The following is a 19911-nucleotide window of genomic DNA, read 5'->3' on the forward strand; positions in this document are numbered from 1 at the left end:
TTAAATAGACTGTTCCGGCTTAATATTTACAGATATTAGTCCATATCGTGACTTGATGTAAGTGCAATGACCTATTTTTGATTAATTCATTCAAAATTTGTCAAATTCCGTGCCATTCCACGTTAAACTGTAAATTCAGTTTTTATGACTGGATTCCGCGATTCCCTCCGCGTTTTCTGCATCGTGGAAATCATAGGGCCCTAGTTGTGGTATGCCAGCTCTATCTTGCAATGGACACACGCCACGACGTTCTTTTTACGTTTGAACGCGCCTTCAAATCAAAACACAACTGACTCCTCTCCGTGCAGTTTGCGATTTCGGACACAGGCACGCAGCGCTTGTGTCTCCTTCTGCTTTGTGGGTGACGTAAGCGCGTGGTGTCACATTAAAAGAATCATTGCGAAAGAACCTGACGTGAGATTTAAAGTAAATTAAAAGAAGCTTTTTTAATTTCATTTTTTGTAATCAAGTTACTCGAGGAATCGTTTCAGCCCTAATTATAATGATATATCTAATTGCAAACGTGACTGCGATCTCTTTAGATCAAAGTACTTATGTCAGTGTTAGCAGTCTGTCAGAGCCTCAGTCATTAATTAACTTTATAGGATTGCTCTATAAAGGCTTTCATTTTGTTAGGTGTAAAACAAGTTAAGGCATTAATGGAAAGAAACTTATGGCTTATGGTATTAAATCTAGTTACGACTGATTATTTTTCCGAAGGTTTGATTTATGATGCAGCGTCTGGAAGACAATGAATGTCACAACATGTCAGGTCTCATTCATGAAGCAAATGAGGAATGCATTTCTGTGCAAACTGTTCATGAAATCCATTCTTGTATTAAATGTTCAATTAAATGTGAATATCTATTTGAAAGTTTGACAGAAATGAGCTCTGCTCATGTATGTTACGTAGATTTGAATGGAAGTCTGATTAATCCATCTATATGCTTGCTAAATAAATTGCAAGCACACACAGAGCTGCCATAATGTTAAGGGACACATATTTACACACACACACACACTGACAAAGACAGAAACAAAACCAACAAAGCTAAAATGACTTCAAATCTTTGTGGAAGGACTTCGAGTTCTAATCAGTTAATAACCGAATAAATGCTGGATCATTTGAAAATGCATCTAAAAGTTATATGTCTGAAAATACTGGAAAACAGCATGAGGCGAACAACGGTGCCACGTACCAATTTATCAAGCTGCAATGCTGGAAGAACAAAAACGCTGTGAAAACTCAAAAGGTTAGGCACTGTGAAACAGGTGGAATGGATTGGAGAATGACCTGGCGATGTCACACGGTGTGGATGTCAAACCCTGATTGGTTAGAGCTCTTCATAGTCTCCGCCCTCACTGTTTCCTGGTCCGTCTCCACCTGCCAGGAAGGCCTCAAGATCGTCCACAGCCCCTGTGGTCCTTGAAGATTTCTTCTTCTTCTTTTCTTTCTCGTCTCCTGTTCCCGCCTCATCCTTTTCCTTTTTCTTGTGTTTGTGTCGTTTCTTGCTGCTTTTCTCATCCTCCTAGACCATAAAAACAAGATTTTTCAATTTCTATTTCACTAGAAAAGCAACAGAATCTTTTAATAAGAATAAATTATCAACCAGTATATGCTTTTTGATCGCTGATGCCGATATTGAGAATGTTGACTGATGTCCAAGTTAGGGCTGGGACAACGCGTCGAGGTCATCGATGACGTCGACGCAAAAAATATGTCGATGCAAAATATGCGCATCGATTCGTCGACCTGTTTTTATTTCTCTAAAAAACGTTTGCAAAACGTTAACCTTATGTGCGCTGAATATACGCGATGGCCGGATCAACATTCTGTCCAACGTTATATAACCAATCCAGGGGTTTTTCTGCATTGATCTTTTTTTTTGGCGGCTGTCAAAGCCTTATTTGATCGGTGAGTGACAGTGACAGAGCGCGTACGAGAGAGAGCCCCGGCTGCGCGCGCACTCACAGTCTTCAAACTACGCGAGCGCTTCTTGCTCTCTCTCTCCCTTGTGCATATAAACCAAAATCATTAAACACGATAGAAAAAGGGCGAAACACCAAAGTTTCACGCGCGCTCGCGCACTCACAGTCTTTAAACAACACGAGCGCTTCTTGCTCTCTCTCTCCCTTGTGCATATAAACCAAAATCATTAAACACGATAGAAAAGGGCGAAACACCAAAGTTTCACGCGCGCTCGCGCACTCACAGTCTTCAAACTACACGAGCGCTTCTTGCTCTCTCCCTCCCTTGTGCATATAAACCAAAATCATTAGACACGATAGAAAAAGGGCGGAACGCCAAAGTTTCACGTGGAGCATTCGGAGATTTGCTGCTGGCTCCCACTGTTAATTTTTTTTTTTTTGAAAAGCACTCTCTGTATTAGCTTAAAGCCCTCAAGTTTACATTTACATACTGTATTCTTTCAATTGCTCTAAACAAGTATTTTGGGTGACCTTTTTTATTGAATACTAGACATCAAGTTGTAGTTATTTTCATCTGAAAGAACTTCTTTTTTCAGTAAGCTAGGCCCTATGTGTTCAGTAAGCTTGTTTCAGTAAGCTATGTGTTTTCAAGGTTTCAAGGTTTTATTGAATGCTATCTCTATACAAGTACAAAGTAATGCATTCTTAGTCAGTCTTTTATTTTGTAATTTTAAGAGCAATAAACATATATTGCAATGTTAAGGAATTGATGTTTTTTTCATTCAGATATGTAAATCAACATGTATAAATTGTTAGTAGTCAATTAATGGGGAGATAATCGAAATCAAATCGGCCAGAAAAATTAATCGTTAGATTAATCGATGCATCGAAAAAATAATCGCTAGATTAATCGTTTAAAAAATAATCGTTTATCCCAGCCCTAGTCCAAGTGTAATTCTGTTATATATATATATATATATATATATATATATATATATATATATATATATATATATATCTTTATATCTGTCTATCTATATATATGTATATATCTTTATATCTGTCTATCTGTATATATGTATATATCTTTATATCTGTCTATCTATATATATATATATATCTTTATATCTGTCTATCTATATATATATATAGAGAGAACAAATAATGTGCAAACAAAATTGGCACCATTAAATTAATACTTCCTTTAATTGTATAGATTTAGCTGTATTTGACATTAGTTCGGTTCAATTATTATTTTAAATAGCTTTGAAATAAGTTGTATAAAGCACTATAGAACTAAACAAGACAAAATGTGCCAAAAACATTAAAAAAAAAAAGCTATTTGACAAGCTTGCTGGTAGATTTTGGAAGTGACACACGTCTGTTACTGCAAAACTCAAAAATAGTCAGTTTTTTATATATCAGTCACAATCAATGAGAAATATGGTCAGGTTTTTAGTATCTTACCTCTTTGCTTTTCTTTTTCTTCTTTTTCTTGTCCTTTGTAGAGTGTCTGCTTTCATTATCTGCAAGATAATACACACTTGGAAGTTATGCTGTTAGTGGATTATTGGAGTACATTTTACAAGAAAATATTATTTCAGTCTTTCTACTTCAAAGTGTGATGTTTTTCCAATGTGCTACTAAGTTAAATTTCACAATATGATTCAATTTTGGCTTGCGATTCTATTTGATTCAATATTGGAATTGGAATTATTTTGGAAACATATATTTACAGGACATGACAAATTTTCTAAAGAAAAAAAAAATATTGTATACCTATGCCTGAATTACACTCAAAGATTTTTTTATAATAAAGTTATTTTATACAATTATATTAACAATTACATAATAATATTTTTACTCCAATTAGTTTTTTTGAAATATAAACAATAAAATGATGGCTGTCATAAAAACTTTTTTTGTCATAAAAGATTTATTTGAATATTATAAATATTGAAGCAATAAATTTCAGTGTTAGTCTCACCTTACCCTATCTTAAAAATATGCACCAATGTTTTCAATGATCCATTCAAAGGAATCTTTTTTCATCGTTAATTAAATTGACACTTCAATTAACTGTAAAAAAGTAGGACGTATTTCAGTGACTGATTAAATAATGTAATCTTGACTTATCTTGTACTACACACACACACACACACACACACACATATATACATATATATATATATATACATATATACATATATATATATATATATATATATATATATATATATATATATATATATATATATATATATATATATATAGTTTTTTTCCGGCACAAATTAAGCCCTGTATATATATCCCTTATATATATGTATATATATATATATATATATATCCCAGATCCAGGAACAAGCTGGATCTGGATCCGGCACCTCCGAAATCCGATCCGGCACCTCATTTTGGCGGATCCCCCTCCTCCAGGGGCGGCATTTCCGTATGGCATACAGAGAATAGCCAGATATGTGCCGTGAAAAATTATCCAAAATTAATATCTCTATTATAATTTGTTTTAGAAATATTTAACCAATGATAAGTATATAAAGGAGCTTGTAAAACTTCGTAACGCCATTGGATCCTCAAGCTCTCGCGAAACCTCTCACTTCACGCGCCTCCACTCAGATTGACGCGCGTGCACAGCCTGCAGGAAACAGATCTCTGCTTATCCGCAAAGCAAGGGTAAACAAATAACTGTTTGAATAGTACAGCATTTTCTTTACTCAAACATTATGTCTGTTAAGGCTATTGTTTGTGTGTGCTTGAATACTGGATAAGTAGTTTTTTTGCCATCTAGCCAAAATACTTTTGTACATTTTAAATATCCTGCTGTGCATAAGTGCTTAATCGTTTATATCATGAGATTTTGGCTAAGTGTATTAAACAACAAGAAAAAACTAAGCGCCCATAGCAACAATAAACGTTATATCTTAACCTGTAAAAGGTGATGAATGCGCTGCACTTGCCTCAGATGCGGACAAAACACAGATCTCCTCATTCGCCGGCCAAAGACCTTGTTAACCATTTGAGCTTGTTTTTTATATAGCCTAATGTTAATTGCACGTGTCTGATACAACACCAACACTGACGACGCAGTGTTGTTTAATTATTGATTTTTTTTGAGCCCCCCCCTGTATTTTAGTAGTGTGCCATGAAACTGTTTTATTTGTCAACACCCATCAGACATCATATTGTTTGTATTTGGTTGCTTAAACTCAACAAACTACGAAAAATAACTCGTATATTATACTCGCGAGTTTTGGATGTGACTGAGGGCACATACTGTACAGCCTGTGGAGCGCGTGAGTACCAAATGGCTTAAAATACTTAAAAGGTGTTCAAATTATACATTTTTGTGACAATGCAACAATTACCTGATTAGTCAAGTGACAGTTCTGTCAGCTGTCCCAATCGAAATGCGAGTGAGTCTTATCGCAGCATGCAGCAGGTCGCTGTAGTACAGACAAGATGCGCTGATGAGAAGCGCGCTCCGAGAGAGTTCATGGATTCGAAGACTGGGTTTGAATGACTGATTTAATCTAATAGTTTGTGTTGATTTATTTTATTATTCAAATCTATGTTGAATAAATGCAGGAATTTCCCTCATTATAAACTTGAAAGCTGCGAGAATTATTAAAACCATGCGATATAGCTACACCCACAGAAATTAAGGACCTGATTAAATATAACTCTATTACACAGAGATTTGAAAAATAAAATTCCACAACTTTTTCAAAACGTTTTTTTGGTCCTGGAAATTGTTGTTTTAAAATCGCATGGCATTTCCATGTTATTCATGACCTTACAACTAAATGCAACTGGTGCACGCTCTTAAAATCACTTAAACTGGTCCAGCAATGTGATTGCGCCAGTGTTCCGTTACCTCTCCCTCCTGTAATCACATGCCGGATCCGTTACCCCGCTTTGTTCCGGGACCTCGCAATTTACAAATTAAGCACTGTATATATATATATATATATATATATATATATACACATGCACACACACACCTGCACATCTATACACACACACACACACCTGCATATCTACACACACACACACACACACACACACACACACACACACACACACACACACACACAAACACACACACACACACACACACACACACACACACACACACACACACACACACACACAAACACAATATTACTGAACACACCCTCCTGGTCTTCACTGCTGTCTTTACTCTTAGGTGTCGTCTCTTCAAACCCCAGGCTGAACAGGTCAATGTCACTGCTTAGGGTCTTAAATGAGGGGGCAGCAGGTTTGGGGGGCTCTGGGAGTCCAGCTAACACAAAGCCATCATCCGACCTGTCAGATAAGTCATCTCGTGCAGAAAAAGTGCCCTACGCAAAACAGATGAAGCATAAAATATGTCTTTTGTGGGCTTTTCATAAAGAGTGCATTTATTAGATGGTTTCTATTTCTTTAAGAACATAAAATATTTTTATTACTTGAAGTAAAATAATAGAAAAACACAATTCTAACAGAAAAGCTTTCATTATATAAATTCAACATTAACAAAAACATACTAAAATAAGACTTATTGTGGAATATTAGGCTGTGGTTTAAGATTTCATCAGTTGATTATTTAGTCGTAAGCAATGATAGTCAAGAACCTAGAAATGGTTTTCTACCTTTTTGATCTTGGGTCCATCAAACTCTTCCTTCTCAAAATCGGGGTCGTCCATGACAAATGAAAGCATCTGTTGAGCCTCATCAGCGCCTCCTGTCTTCAGTCGCTGCACTGCAGCTCCTGCTGGGGTCTTCAGGCTTTGGGGTCTCTCAGCTGGTCTAGACTTGGTTTGCAGCTGTTTGACAGAATTCACTGCAGATCTAGAACTGAAAGTCAGATTCCACAGAAAATATGAGGAAACAATCTTGACTCCTATTAATTATACATTAAATCTGAGATCTATCCATCTGTCTATCCATATATCCGTATATCCCCACTCATCCATCTCTCTCTATCTATTTATGTATCTATCTGTGGAAATCACTTGTGCCACGTTAGCATTAATCGAAAAAATAATATCAAGAAATAAAAATGGGCTATGCCTTTATTAAGAGTGATATCATTAAAGTAAATTAGAAAAGTCTCTTAGCTGATGGAATTATTTCTATTTCGGAAGCTCATCAACAGTGAGGGAAATTAATTAAAAACGTGCAACAAATCTTCAGGAAATAGTGGTCAGGTCTCAACATGTCTGCATCTGGCTGAAGTCTTTCTATTAAAAGTATGATGCATTTGACACATCTGCATGTGGTTTCTTACCTCTTTGAGTTTGGGCCCGAGCCGATGCCTTTGTACTGGGCAGCAGAGGGCAGAGATGAATCTTCCTCCTCTTCATCACTCGTGAGTGTGACGCTCATGCTCGGGACCGCCGCTTTAACGGCAGGCTGGGACAGCGCTCTGTCATCTGGATCTAAATCATCCTGGAAGCCAGAGACCAGAGGATTTCCCCGTCCCTCACCATCACTGAGGAAAAGACAGGAGGGCTCTCAGGAGTTCAACAGGAGATCAAATTTAAACTCAATAAATGCCCCTGCTTCTTCATCTCTCATTCCGAGGCAGAAAATGACAGTCCCATCTGTAATCCAGTCCAGTATGATTATGAACTGCTGAAATTACTACAGTAATACTCAGACAAGCTGGAGGGATGATTTTTGCTTTTAGAAACAAACTGCATGTTATAACAGCTCACCTATCACTGTCCAGGATGGGAGCTGATGCTGATTTAACTGCTGTTCTACCATCTTCCAGAACGGTCCGTTTCATGCCCACCTCCGGCACAAAGTCCTCCACACTCTGCACCTTTCCAGAGGGCTTCGGCTCTTCAGAGCCCACAGATTCTGATGAAGATAAAAGACCAGAAAAGGGTTTAAAATGAATTCATGCAATAAACCAACTGCTTTTATAGCTTTATGGCAACATTTTTACACGTTTTAACAAAATGCATGTTTATTGAAATCAAATTAATTGCGTTAAAGTAGCCGTTAGTGAGTTTTTGACTCCACTAAAGCATAAACATATCATAATATGTTTGCAGATATTTAAGAAACACAGAAAAAACAATGCTAGTCAGTGATTCTCCTTTGAAAATGTGCATTCCTGGCCGGAATGTCGAGGACTCCAGCATTCCCCAGAAAAAAGGGACATTTTATGAAACCAAACAAAAAACTAAATTAAGAAATCAAAATATTTGCATATGATTTAGCCATTTGACACACTTTCTGTTTCTATGTGTTGATAGAAGTGCATTAGCGTCCTTCTGATTGGCCCCCTCCCCCAGGATCTGCAATGCAGCAGCAGATGCACTGGTGCAGAGCTGAGCGTGTCTCTGTAATGACTGTGCAGCGGCAGATCCAGTGCTGCCTGATAATGTCTCATTGCTATTCAGTATATAAGCCAACATAGTCCCTGGACGACAGCTCCTTTTCATTACAGTTCATAGTTACATTAGCAAACCTACACACACACAACTGAAAACACACTAGGGCAACTGTGCAATGTTGTGAAGGCCTACAGCTGAGTTTGACTCACTTCAATGTACATATCGTTTATAATGGTATACATACAAGTCCTCCTGGGAAGTTGGTTTACAAAATGCTAAATAAAGAATGTGCATGAGGTGTTTTTGCCTTTTCATGATTTTATTCAATTTATCAAGGTGCTGTAAATCAAATTGTTTTATATATTCGTTATTAATCGTAATTGTACAGTACTATTATATTTTGTATAGTACATGCAACTGCAACTTCTCATTATAGGAAATAAAATAAACATAAACTTAAATAGAGCAAAATAACAAAAAAAGTTTTTTGCCAAGGCATAATTTCTTCTTTTAATTTAGTTTAACCTGAAATACTGAAATAACTTAATTTGAAATAAAAAGCAGTAACTTTGTACAAAACTTTAAAACATGAATAAAATGATGAAGACACCCAAAACAATTACTCATACTTCAAGTAATCGATATGGTCTCTAACAGGGTTTTTCCAGGGTCAAAAATGGTCAGTGGTGGGTCATCCACACACACAGTAAAAGTACCCCATCCATGTGATCTGCCAGTCCAATACTTACAATTAGTTTAAAATAAAAAAAATAAAAAAAACAACTGTTTGTGATTTCTGCTCATTCTATTTATTCATGAAAGATTATACAACAAAGTGCTCAAAACTATTTTACATGTAAACGTCACCATTACCAAAGTATCGTTTAAAAAAGTAGCATTAAAGAAAGTAACTAAAAATGTATTTAAGTCTATTTTTTTCACAATATACAATTTAATCAAATGGGCAGCCAGTTAACAAAACTTGTTTTGTGCTTTGTTCTGGTTTCACCTCACTCCAGTCTAAATGATTTTATAGGTAATTTACTATGCATCGTCATATAAAATTCAAGACATTGATGTTTGCCTACAAAACTACCACTGGCTCTGCACCCTTTTACCTAAATTTGTTACTTCAGACTTATGTGCCCTCTAGAAGCTTGCGTTCTGCAAGTGAAAGTCGCTTGATTGTGCCATCCCAAAGAAGCACAAAGTCACTTTTACGGACTTTTAAATTAAATGTTCCCTCCTGGTGGAATGACCTACCCAACTCAGTCAGAGCAACTGAGTCCTTAGCCATCTTCAAGAATCAGCTTAAAACACATCTCTTCCATCTTTATTTGACCCTCTAACTTTAACACTCACTATTCTAATTCTATTCTGTAAAAAAAATCTAACTACCTTTCTCATCTTTTTTTATATTCTATTTTCATTTTCATTTATTATGCAATTGTGTGTGTGTGTGTGTGTGTGTGTGTGTGTGTGTGTATATATGTATGACCTCTAACACTAGTTTGCTCTATTCTTTTTTTATTCTATCTGTTTTCTTTTTATTTATTATATTATTTAAAATCCCATGCTACGTGTACTGCGTTTAAGCTAACTGAGACTTGTTATAGCACTTATATATCATTGCTCTTTTGTTGTTTTTGATTGCTTCCATTGTCCTCATTTGTAAGTCGCTTTGGATAAAAGCATCTGCTGAATGAATAAATGTAAATATAAAGAACATGCTATATTGCTGTTGATTACTAAGGCTAAATTTTACTAACCACTCTTGCTAAATGGGGTAACGCTTCCGATCTAGTTTCTGAGGTGTTCTGAGTAAATGATTTATACTGTACACTGATTCAGACAGTGATGTATCAGGAGTTCAGTGTGGAACAGATCAGTTGTTTTAACCATTCAATCAAATGAATCAGTTCAAAGGAGTCGTTAGGTCACGACTCGTGAATCAGACATTAGCAGACGTGGACACTCTCTGCTCTTTCTCTCCCTCAGTTAACATGCGTGCTTTCACACGTGCATATCACAGTCATTTACATCCCTCAGAAATCACATTAACTGATCAAAAATGCAAAAACTCACTTTGGTCCAGTTTTTGGAAAAACTCTGTTCTAGATGTAAATGCAAACCTTAAATTGGCAACACTTTTTTGTGTTTGTGTTTGAAAACACAACCTCCAAAAGTTTATAATTCATTTTACAAAAACGTCTGAAGATTCTTAAATCAAGATACATTCACTTGAGAAGCAAAATGACGGGAGATAAATCTTGTTTTCTGAGAAATAAATGTATAATTAAAACAAACAATTGGGTTTCAAGCACAAACTACTTACTTCTGTTTAATTTCACAGAAAACTTCTTATTGATTAAAAACTATTACATCAACTCTACAATAATAGGACTGTTCTGTACTGACCTGGTTTGTCTGGTTCTGCCTCTGCAGCGGACGATCCGAACAGGCGTGAGATGAAGCCTCGTCTCTGGGCAGGAGGAGGTGTTTGTGATGGTGTCTGGGGAACATGGACGGCTGTGGTCTGGGTGGGAGGGTGTGGTATAGATGGAGGTGGTGGAGGGGTGGATTGGGCCTGCAGCGGGACAGGGGCCTGAGGGGTACTGGGGCTGGAGTTACTGGGAGAGGCGGCTCCGGGCAGCACCACAGGGGACTGTGAGCCCGAGGATGGGCTCTGGCCATTAGATGGCGCCGGAGAGCCGTAAGCTTTGCGTGCCTCCATCATCTCAAGAAAACTGGAAAAACAGCAGTGAAATTTGGAAAATTATGATTGGATGACATTCATTCTCGGTTTAATGGATGGCTCTTTTTTCAAAATATTTTTTAGCCAAATCCCTTATATGTCAAATATTTATGGGAAGTACCCCCTGATATCAATATTTCAATATTAGTGTACAATTATTATTATTAATAATAACAACACAATAAATACAATAATTGTGTCATTGTTATTAATAGTGCATGTGTGTTATGTGTGTGTGTGTATACACGCATACATATATATACACTATATAAAATTGTTGTTAATAATATTATAATATGTTATAATATTAAATATTAATTTTAAAATATAATATATCTGCTATATTATAGAATGCTATTATTATTGTTGTTATTAATCCTTTTATAAAATAGAATAATATATATTATTAACAGTACTGACAACAATGGGCGTAACGAGTCTCATCTTCCATTCCCTTTAAGAGCCAGTTGCCAGCATCTCCGAGATCGTGTGCGAGCAAATAGATAGTCTAATTCTGATACATGCGATGACTATCCATTATGACATGTAGGCATATATATTTTTACATATATATATTTAGCCTACAAAAAAATCTTATGCACTGCAATCCTTTAATTTTTTATATTTGGCATGTTTGTGTGCTGCTGTGCATCCCTGTGTTTAATAAGCAGCGTGTACGCTCTTTAAAGAACAAAGAAAAAACATTGCTTTAGACCAGGTTTGAGTTGGTCTATGGCGCAGTCTATTTTCAGCTCCTTAAAATAGCATTGCGCAAGCAATGTGCCTGAACACACCTCTTTTTTTGACCAGCACGCCCATGGGCACAAAAATATGTGCAAATGCACTTGCTAATTAAAAGACGTGGCGCTGGACGGGAAAATGTGTGTGTGTGTGTGTGTGTGTGTCTGTGTGTGTAGTTTTCACACCGGTATGTGATAAGGTATACACTCACATGTCATAGTTCTGGTCCTCGGTCTCCTGCTGGACACTGAGCTCTTCGAGCATGGCATCGATGTCAAGCTGATTTGTCTCCAGTTGCCGTAACAGAGTCTCCCTCTGCACACACAAACACCAACACATCAAACATACTGTGAACTCACATCAACACTGACCTCAATTTTACTCAAGCAAGCACTTCCTTGCCTTATTATTATAAAATAAGAAAGAGGAATGGAAATGAATGGGTAGAGAAATATGCAAACCTTCAAGCTGTCAGCTCAACTTTTTCTGAAATACACAGACTAACCAATAACCAGGGTGCACAAAAGTGGTGCACAGGTGCGTATACACGACCAAAATAAAAAATACCTTGGGTAAATATGTCCAGACCTCTCATTTGCGACAGCTGTTAATGCACAACCACTGTTTTAGATCAGCTAGCTGTAATACTGTAGATGATTTCCATCCGAACCGAACACATACATTTATACTACTTGCATACAAAGCAAATGCAAACCTGTGACATTTCTTTACCCGACGGCAACCGGCCAAAATAAAAGTTTGCTGATTTTAGGTTTGAAAATGTTAAATACTATTAGAAAAAGTAAAGAAAAAGAAAAAAACGAAAATTTAAATATTACCATTGTATTTGTAAACGTACAGTAAAAAAAATTATATAATACTCACTTTTATTTTAAAATATTATCATATTATCAAAGTTTATTATTATTATTATTATTATTACATTAAAAAAAATTCAATAATACTATTTTTATAGTTATATTTAATGGGTCACAGCAAACCAAATCTCCAGGTGATCTCTCGTTGCCAATAACGATTGATTAAGAACAATTCTGTTCTTAATCAGACAGAATTGATACTTGGGGTTAGAAGTTCTCAAAGTCATGGAAGTTAGAAGTGGAACTTTGAGAGAAAAAGATAGCAAGGAGAGGAAAACAGATCTCGGCACAGCACTGAAAATTTCATGAGACTGACATGCTGTGCTCGGCGGACTGATTCTGAGCAGCGGGATTTACATCACGTTTACTGCTGCAAAGTCTGAAGATCTTAGCCAGGCTGTTCTACCGACAACACCATTGACAAATATTAAACACTCCTGTATAACAGGAGAAGATCTAAACGACAAAAGAGTCATAAACAGACTTATTAAATATCCAAAACAGAACCAGAACCCCATAACACCATCCTGATATGGTATCTGATACTTTTAAAAGCTATAGAGGCTCATTTGTATCAATAAAATACATTAAACTGAAATCAGTCTTTTAACCTCAGGAAGAGCCTGAGACGCTGACACACAAGACACAGCAGTCGCCATTGATCCCCGGGCTAATTCAACCTACCTTATTAATTAATGACATGCAGTCGGTCTCTCGAGATGCATAACGAGAATACAAATAAAGGAGAGGACTTTAACTCTACTGCTAAAGCAGGGCTGCTCAAATCTGCTCCTGGTGGTCCACAGCTGCCTACTGAGTGCCCTCGAGAAGACCTTACTGTAGGCTTCCTGCAACATTTGACCAATTCATTTTCAAAACTTTTGTGATTAATAAGGGTGCTGTTATTGTTAACGAAAACTAAAACTAAATCTAAAATGAGTAAACATCACTTTAAGTAACTGAAATAAAGCTGAAATAAATTAAATATAAAAATTAGACAAAAACACTGGCAACTAAATGAAATAAAATAAGTTTAAGTACTAAGACTAAAATTTTAATGTAAAAATAAAAGATAAAAATATATACATATATAAAAACTAATACTAAAAAGTATAAAATACTAAAATGTTACAATAAAAAATATTAATTATAATAAAAAACGAAAATATGAATATCAAAACTAATTCAAAATATTAGTAAATACCATATAATATTAAAATAATACAAAAAAAATCACTGGTTTAATTAAAATCCTTTAAATTGATTAAAAAAAAGCATAGAGATTTAACTTTTTAAATCTAAATTGATATCACTTTCTAGCTAATGGAATATTTAAGAGCAATTCACATAAAAAAGAAAAATATTGGTAGCACTTTATTTTACAGTCCTGTTCCCCATGTACATACTATGTACTTATTATAGTAATTTCAATAACTATGTAATAACAAGGTACTTACCCTGAACCTACCCCTAAACCTAACCCTACCCCATGCAGTTACCTTGTATTACCAGAACTTTCTTAGATAAATACACTGTGAATTCAAGGGATTTTACTCAGTATTAACAAAATAATAATAATAATAATAATAATAACAATAATGCATCAGGAAATTTCATATTACTGTAACTTCCACTTCCTGACACAGACAGAAACATTACAGCACTATTGCAAAAAAATAAATAAATAAAAATAAAACCAAAAAGCAAAAAAAAAAATAATAATAATAATAACCCTCTTTTATCCCCAAACCATGCATGGATATATCTCTCTCTATATATTTTTTTTTGCAACAGAGCCTTGTCCAGACATCTTTAGAATGCTATTTTCAATGCTCTATACTTTGGGTGACTCATTCTATTTCTGCATACTGCTTTGAAAAAAAATATATATATATATTTCTTTAAATTAGAACGCAGCCCTGAAATCTACACTGCATGTGTAAGAGCACGACAGCAGATCTCCAGGAGAAGCATAAAGAGCCATTGTCATGATCCAAAAACTGTCTGAATGAAATCAAATCCCCATGTAAGGTCTGTGAGGATTCCACTTGAGATGATGCTAAAACTAGACAAACACTGACCCGAGAGCAATTGTTCATCTCAGACTTTGAGAGCTTCCTCTGACCTGCAGCTGCAGGAATGGGATGTTGAAGAATCGATGGAGGTATTTGAGACCAAAGCCGTTTTTCATGGAGGACTCGGCATAGTGGATGTAGGAGGAGCCCGGCGGTCTAAAATGAAAAAGGATTATGGGATTAGGGAAAAGTTGGATGATACGTGACAGACATACATTATTCATAAGAGCTTTGCATGGAATATTTGGAGACATTTTAACTTTAAAAAGAAAAAAAGATTATCAGTAACAGTTTTTTTTTTTTTTGTAGGTTATTCTAGAGAAATTAAAACTGGAACCACACAATTTGGAGAGAATTCAAAAAAACTAAATTTGCAAAAAAAATTATAAATAAAATATGGATTCCATAGAGCCATGGAAACTTAATTTTTGTGAAACGTTTAATAAAATGTTAACTTGTACATGTTTCAGGATTTCAATTAATTAGAAATACTTTTTGATTACTAGCATTTAATTTAACCACTCACAACAGAATCCAGAAAAATGTAAAAAATGGAATTCAAAAAAAAAAAAAAAACTAAATTTAACAAATAATGTCAAATATTTGACAGGGCCCAGCAGGGCCCATGTTTTGAGGGTTAATCTTGAACTCTCCACCTGTTCAGACGGTTGATGAAGTCTCTGATGTCGTCGGGTAAGATGACCCTGTGCTCGCCCATGTCCCGCTGGTTACCCAGCACACACACTGGGACGTGTGTCGGCACTTTTGGCAACTCCCTCATGATGTAGTTAAATGTCCTACAGTAAAAACAAGAGTCTGTGATTCATATGAAACATACTTATGATATTTTTATTGATGATTATATGATTATAATGGATTCATCAAATAATTTGCATTATTGGTCAGCACTCCTAGACTTCAGACCACCCACATATACGTTGGCAAGACACATAGCAGAAATGCCAGCAAATAAAAAGCAAAGCATTAAATGTGTTGTCTTGTTTGTTCGTCTACACTGGCCTGACAGCAGTAGAAAATCCAAGCTGAAAAATAATCAAAGTAATTCTACTTTTATCTGGTAAACGATTCCAACGAGAAAAATCAAGAAGTGTAGACCAAGAGCACACCCAATTCATTTAGTGAGCTAAACCCCCATTTTTGGTACATTGAAATGGTTTCTTTTCAATTATACATTAACAGAATTAAAATCTAATTTATAATAAAGAATTTAAAAAATAAAGAAAAATCAAATAACAAAAATTGCTATGTAAGATAATATAAATAAAATATAATAATATGTAATGCTGAAGTATAAATATGATACAAAATTATATAATATATATTTGTGTGTGTGTGTGTGAGAGAGAGAGAGAGAGAGAGAGAGAGAGAGAGAGAGAGAGAGAGAGAGAGAGAGAGAGAAAGAGAGTTCTTTTAATAAACGAGTTGGAACAGATAGTGAATTCAATCTAGCTATCCCAATCAAACTTGCTAATGTTAAACCAAGTTAAAGAGACAGGAAACTGTATGTTTCTTTCTTCTGTTGAGCACAAAAGCAGTAGTTAAGGCAAAAACACAGCCCTCTCAATAAAGCAGAGACCAGGTTTGCAAATGAAGGTGTGCTTGCGTCAAAAAGGAAAGACCCACTGGCAGAATGCAAGGCAGATCCAATGAGCAGAGAGATAAACTGAGTCAGAACCTTTAAGAGACTCTGGGCTGCAGGTATTGGTTTCATTGCTTTCTTTGTTCCTCGACTCCACTGAGAACGAGACACTCAATGACCCAATGCAACCCAACACCCAGTTCTGGCACCTGATCCTGACCAATGATCAGAAAGATGGACGACGGGGTGGGAAAGGAGTAATGGAAGAACAGGAGAGGGAGACGGAGAATGACTGAGGGGATTGGAGAGAGTGAATGTGGGGAAAAATCAGAAGGAAAGGCAGGTTCCTCACCACTGTTTGGTGATGTCGAACATCAGGATCACGCCGTTACAGTTCTTATAAACATCCAGGAACTCTGCGTCGAGAGCCATCTCGGTTTCCGACTGCACAGAGAGTAAAACAACTCCAAGATTACTAAAAATGACATCTTGTTTCAAGCTGAATGAACATTAAAATCAGCTTACATACTGAATAATGAGAAACTGGAGATCAAATGATTATTAACAAATCATAATGCATTTTTGATTCAGTCAAAACAAAACTTTGAAGTATTTATTTGCATGGCAATTGTCCATCAGACTGGCACTTCAATTCATAAGTTTGTGGTTTGTGTTTTTTTTTTTTTTTTAATAAATTAATACTTTTATTCAAGAAATAATTAAATTGTTCAAAGGTGGCAATAAAAAACAGTTATAATGTTCAAATAACAAATGTTGTTCATTTGAAATGTCTAATCATCATAGACTGTTTTTTTTTAAGTAGCACGATTTCTACAAAAATATGAAATTAGAAATATTTCTTGAGCAGCAAATCAGCATATTAAAATGATTTCTGAAGGACCACATGTCACTAAAGAATGGAGTAATGATGCTGAAAATCCAGCTTTGATCACGGGAATAAAACACATTTTAAAATATACTCAAATAGAAAATATTTATTTCAAAATGTAACAATATTTCACTGTTTTTACTACATTTAATAAATAAACACAGCCTTGTTCAACATAAGAGACTTTTAAAAACATTTACATACTTTTCAACAGTAGTGCAACTACCTACAAATATTTCTTGTTTAACAAATACCTCCTGAGGTTCATTTTCCAATTTCAGAAACTCTCCGTGTCTTCTCCCTTTCCCTGCAGTAGTTGGAGAAACATGGATATTACAATTAGGCAACTGTAAGTCTGAGATATGAGTAGATGATAGAGTAATATTCATATGCTTACCCATCCAGTACCACCAAAGCAGACAAACTATCATTTAGCTGTCCTCTTACGTAGGTTGCCCTGAATCTTTACACATTTACACAAGTCTGCTAGAAACCTTAACTGTTCTAAACAACTTGAAAGTCACAGCAATCCATAAGTGAAACATTGCTCTTATTAGTACTAATAGTTCCCTTTCAGTCAGTCACTCTCGACGCCACGTCGGTGACCGACGCAAAATGGGATATCGCTTCGATAGACCAATCTCCTTCGAGTGTAAACTAAACGAGCCAATGCACATTGGCATGCAATTATTGCATCCAGCTGCCGCTGAAAACAGGGTGAGTATAAGAAGGCAGCAGGTGCAATGCATACCAGCTTTTCACTTGGGAGCCGAGTGTTAGTATTACTCTGCTCAACTGTGTCTGCTGTGAACTACGAGTTCAGCACGCTCTCGGAAGCTTCGTGTGTTGGCGAGACGGCGCTTCAGCGGCGGTTGTTCCTGTGTCGAGTGGATTGCACACTTTAGGCTGCACTACCCCTGTCGTGTTGCAAGCGGCCAATTCCCCTGTGCGCCTCAGCACTAAAAGAGCATTTCCTAAAGAGCAAATTTCTGTAAAAGAGCTTCACGGGTGCCTTTTTTATTAAAGACGACGGATCGTCGACGGAGTCCCGTTGCTGCTGCCGCGATCTCGGGCTCGTTCTGGCGGCCAACAGATGAGAACCACTTCCGGCAATAGCGCGGGTGGTTTGAGGATTACAGTGGTGACAAACCTCACAGGGAACCAACCCTCTGGGGACCATCACTCCTCTTGCACCTCCGATCCAGTGGAGCAACCCACGGAACGCACTGGGCCCTCTTCAAAGAGCGTACCAGCGGTATCCAGTGGGCCTCCCCCCGACCAGATGTCGATCTCAGCATCGGAGGGCGAGCTGTCTGGTTACGATTCGGCTGCGCTGCCGCCCTCCGGGATGGTGGCAAAGCCTGAGTCAGATCCAGAGATGGCAGCTATGCTTTCCCCGGCAGACGGTACCCGACTACTCAACAAAAGAGCAATATCCCTTATCTCTGGGTACTAGGAGGGCACGGAGAGTTGCGAACGGCCAAGCTCCGGACCTCACTCATCCTCCTCCTTTGCCAGATGGCAGCAGCGGGTGGTTCGAGAGCGTCAACAAAGGCCCTATTCGCACACTTCTACTGGCGAAGGACGCGATAGAGCTGGTCCCTCCAGCCGATATGAGGTCAAGGTTTTACAGCCCATACTTCATTGTACCCAAGAAAGGCGGTGGGTTACAACCGATCTTGGATCTCCAAGTTTTGAATCGGGCCCTTCACCGGCTACCGTTCAAGATGTTGACAGAGAAATGCATTTTCGGGTGCGTCCGTCCCCAAGATTGGTTTGCAGCTGCAGTGGCACATCAATTGCCTAGAGTTGTTAGCAGTGCACCTTTCCTTGAACCATCTCAAAGTTCTCTTACGAGGCAAGCATGTGCTGGTCCGAACGGACAACACAGCGGCGGTTGCTTACATCAGCCGACAAGGTGGTCTGCGCTCCCGTCACATGTCACAACTCGCCCGGAAGGTTCTGAGGTCACTTCGTGCCGTTCACATTCCGGGCCTGCTCAACCGCACAGCCGACGAGCTGTCTCGAGCAATGCTCCCGGGAGAATGGCGAATCCATCCCCTGACGGTCCAGATGATTTGGAGACGATTCGGAGCCACTCAGGTAGACCTGTTTGCTTTTCCGGAGACCTCTCACTGCCAGTTGTTCCACTCCCTGACTGAAGGAACTCTTGGCATGGACACACTGGCACACAGCTGGCCACGGGCCCTACGCAAGTATGCATTTCCCCAGTTAGCCTTCTCGCACAGGCACTGTTCAACGTCTGGGAGGACGAGGGGCAAGTCTTGCTAGTGGCACCGTATTGGCCCACTCGGACCTGGTTCCCCGAACTAGTGCACCTCGCGACAGCCCCTCCTTGGCCAATTGCTCTGAGGAAGGATCTACTGACTCAGAGACGAGGCACCATTTGGCATCCGCGTCTAGACCTTTGGAAACTCCATGTCTGGAGTTTCAGCAAGAGCACTGTCTACGAGACACGCTTACGTCTTGAAGTAGAATCTGTTCGTCGAGTGGTGCTCTTCTCTCTGAGAAGACCCCCGAAGATGCCCGATTGCGGTCGTGCTCTTCTTTCTGCAGCAAGGGCTGGAGCGAAGGCTGTCTCCCTCCACCCTCAAAGTCCAGGTTGCTGCTATTGCTGCGTACCATGACCCTGTGAATGGGAAGTCTTTGGGTAAGCAT

At 37.6% G+C, this 19911-nt stretch overlaps 1 protein-coding gene across 4 annotated transcripts in view; it reads right to left on the reverse strand.

The window, feature by feature from the left end:
- LOC132140617 (rab-like protein 6) overlaps positions 1–19911 on the reverse strand; it is a 49259-nt gene that overhangs the window by 21416 nt on the left and 7932 nt on the right. For 2 of the 4 annotated variants that reach the window (XM_059549441.1, XM_059549439.1), the window contains exons 4-15: positions 17487–17539; positions 16696–16787; positions 15400–15540; positions 14794–14899; positions 12002–12105; positions 10713–11041; positions 7665–7812; positions 7235–7438; positions 6597–6801; positions 6119–6305; positions 3397–3455; positions 1295–1529 (exon numbers count right to left, since the gene is read on the reverse strand). In XM_059549441.1, the coding sequence (XP_059405424.1) occupies positions 1335–1529; positions 3397–3455; positions 6119–6305; positions 6597–6801; positions 7235–7438; positions 7665–7812; positions 10713–11041; positions 12002–12105; positions 14794–14899; positions 15400–15540; positions 16696–16787; positions 17487–17539 (1823 nt within the window). In that variant the 3' untranslated portion in view covers positions 1295–1334. Of the gene's footprint in view, positions 1–803; positions 1530–3396; positions 3456–6118; positions 6306–6596; positions 6802–7234; positions 7439–7664; positions 7813–10712; positions 11042–12001; positions 12106–14793; positions 14900–15399; positions 15541–16695; positions 16788–17486; positions 17540–19911 lie in introns of those variants that run through there. The other 2 variants (XM_059549442.1, XM_059549438.1) reach the window with 2 other exon arrangements.

Source organism: Carassius carassius, chromosome 5 (genome assembly GCF_963082965.1).
Source record: "Carassius carassius chromosome 5, fCarCar2.1, whole genome shotgun sequence".
In the NCBI taxonomy this organism is placed as follows: domain Eukaryota; kingdom Metazoa; phylum Chordata; class Actinopteri; order Cypriniformes; family Cyprinidae; genus Carassius; species Carassius carassius.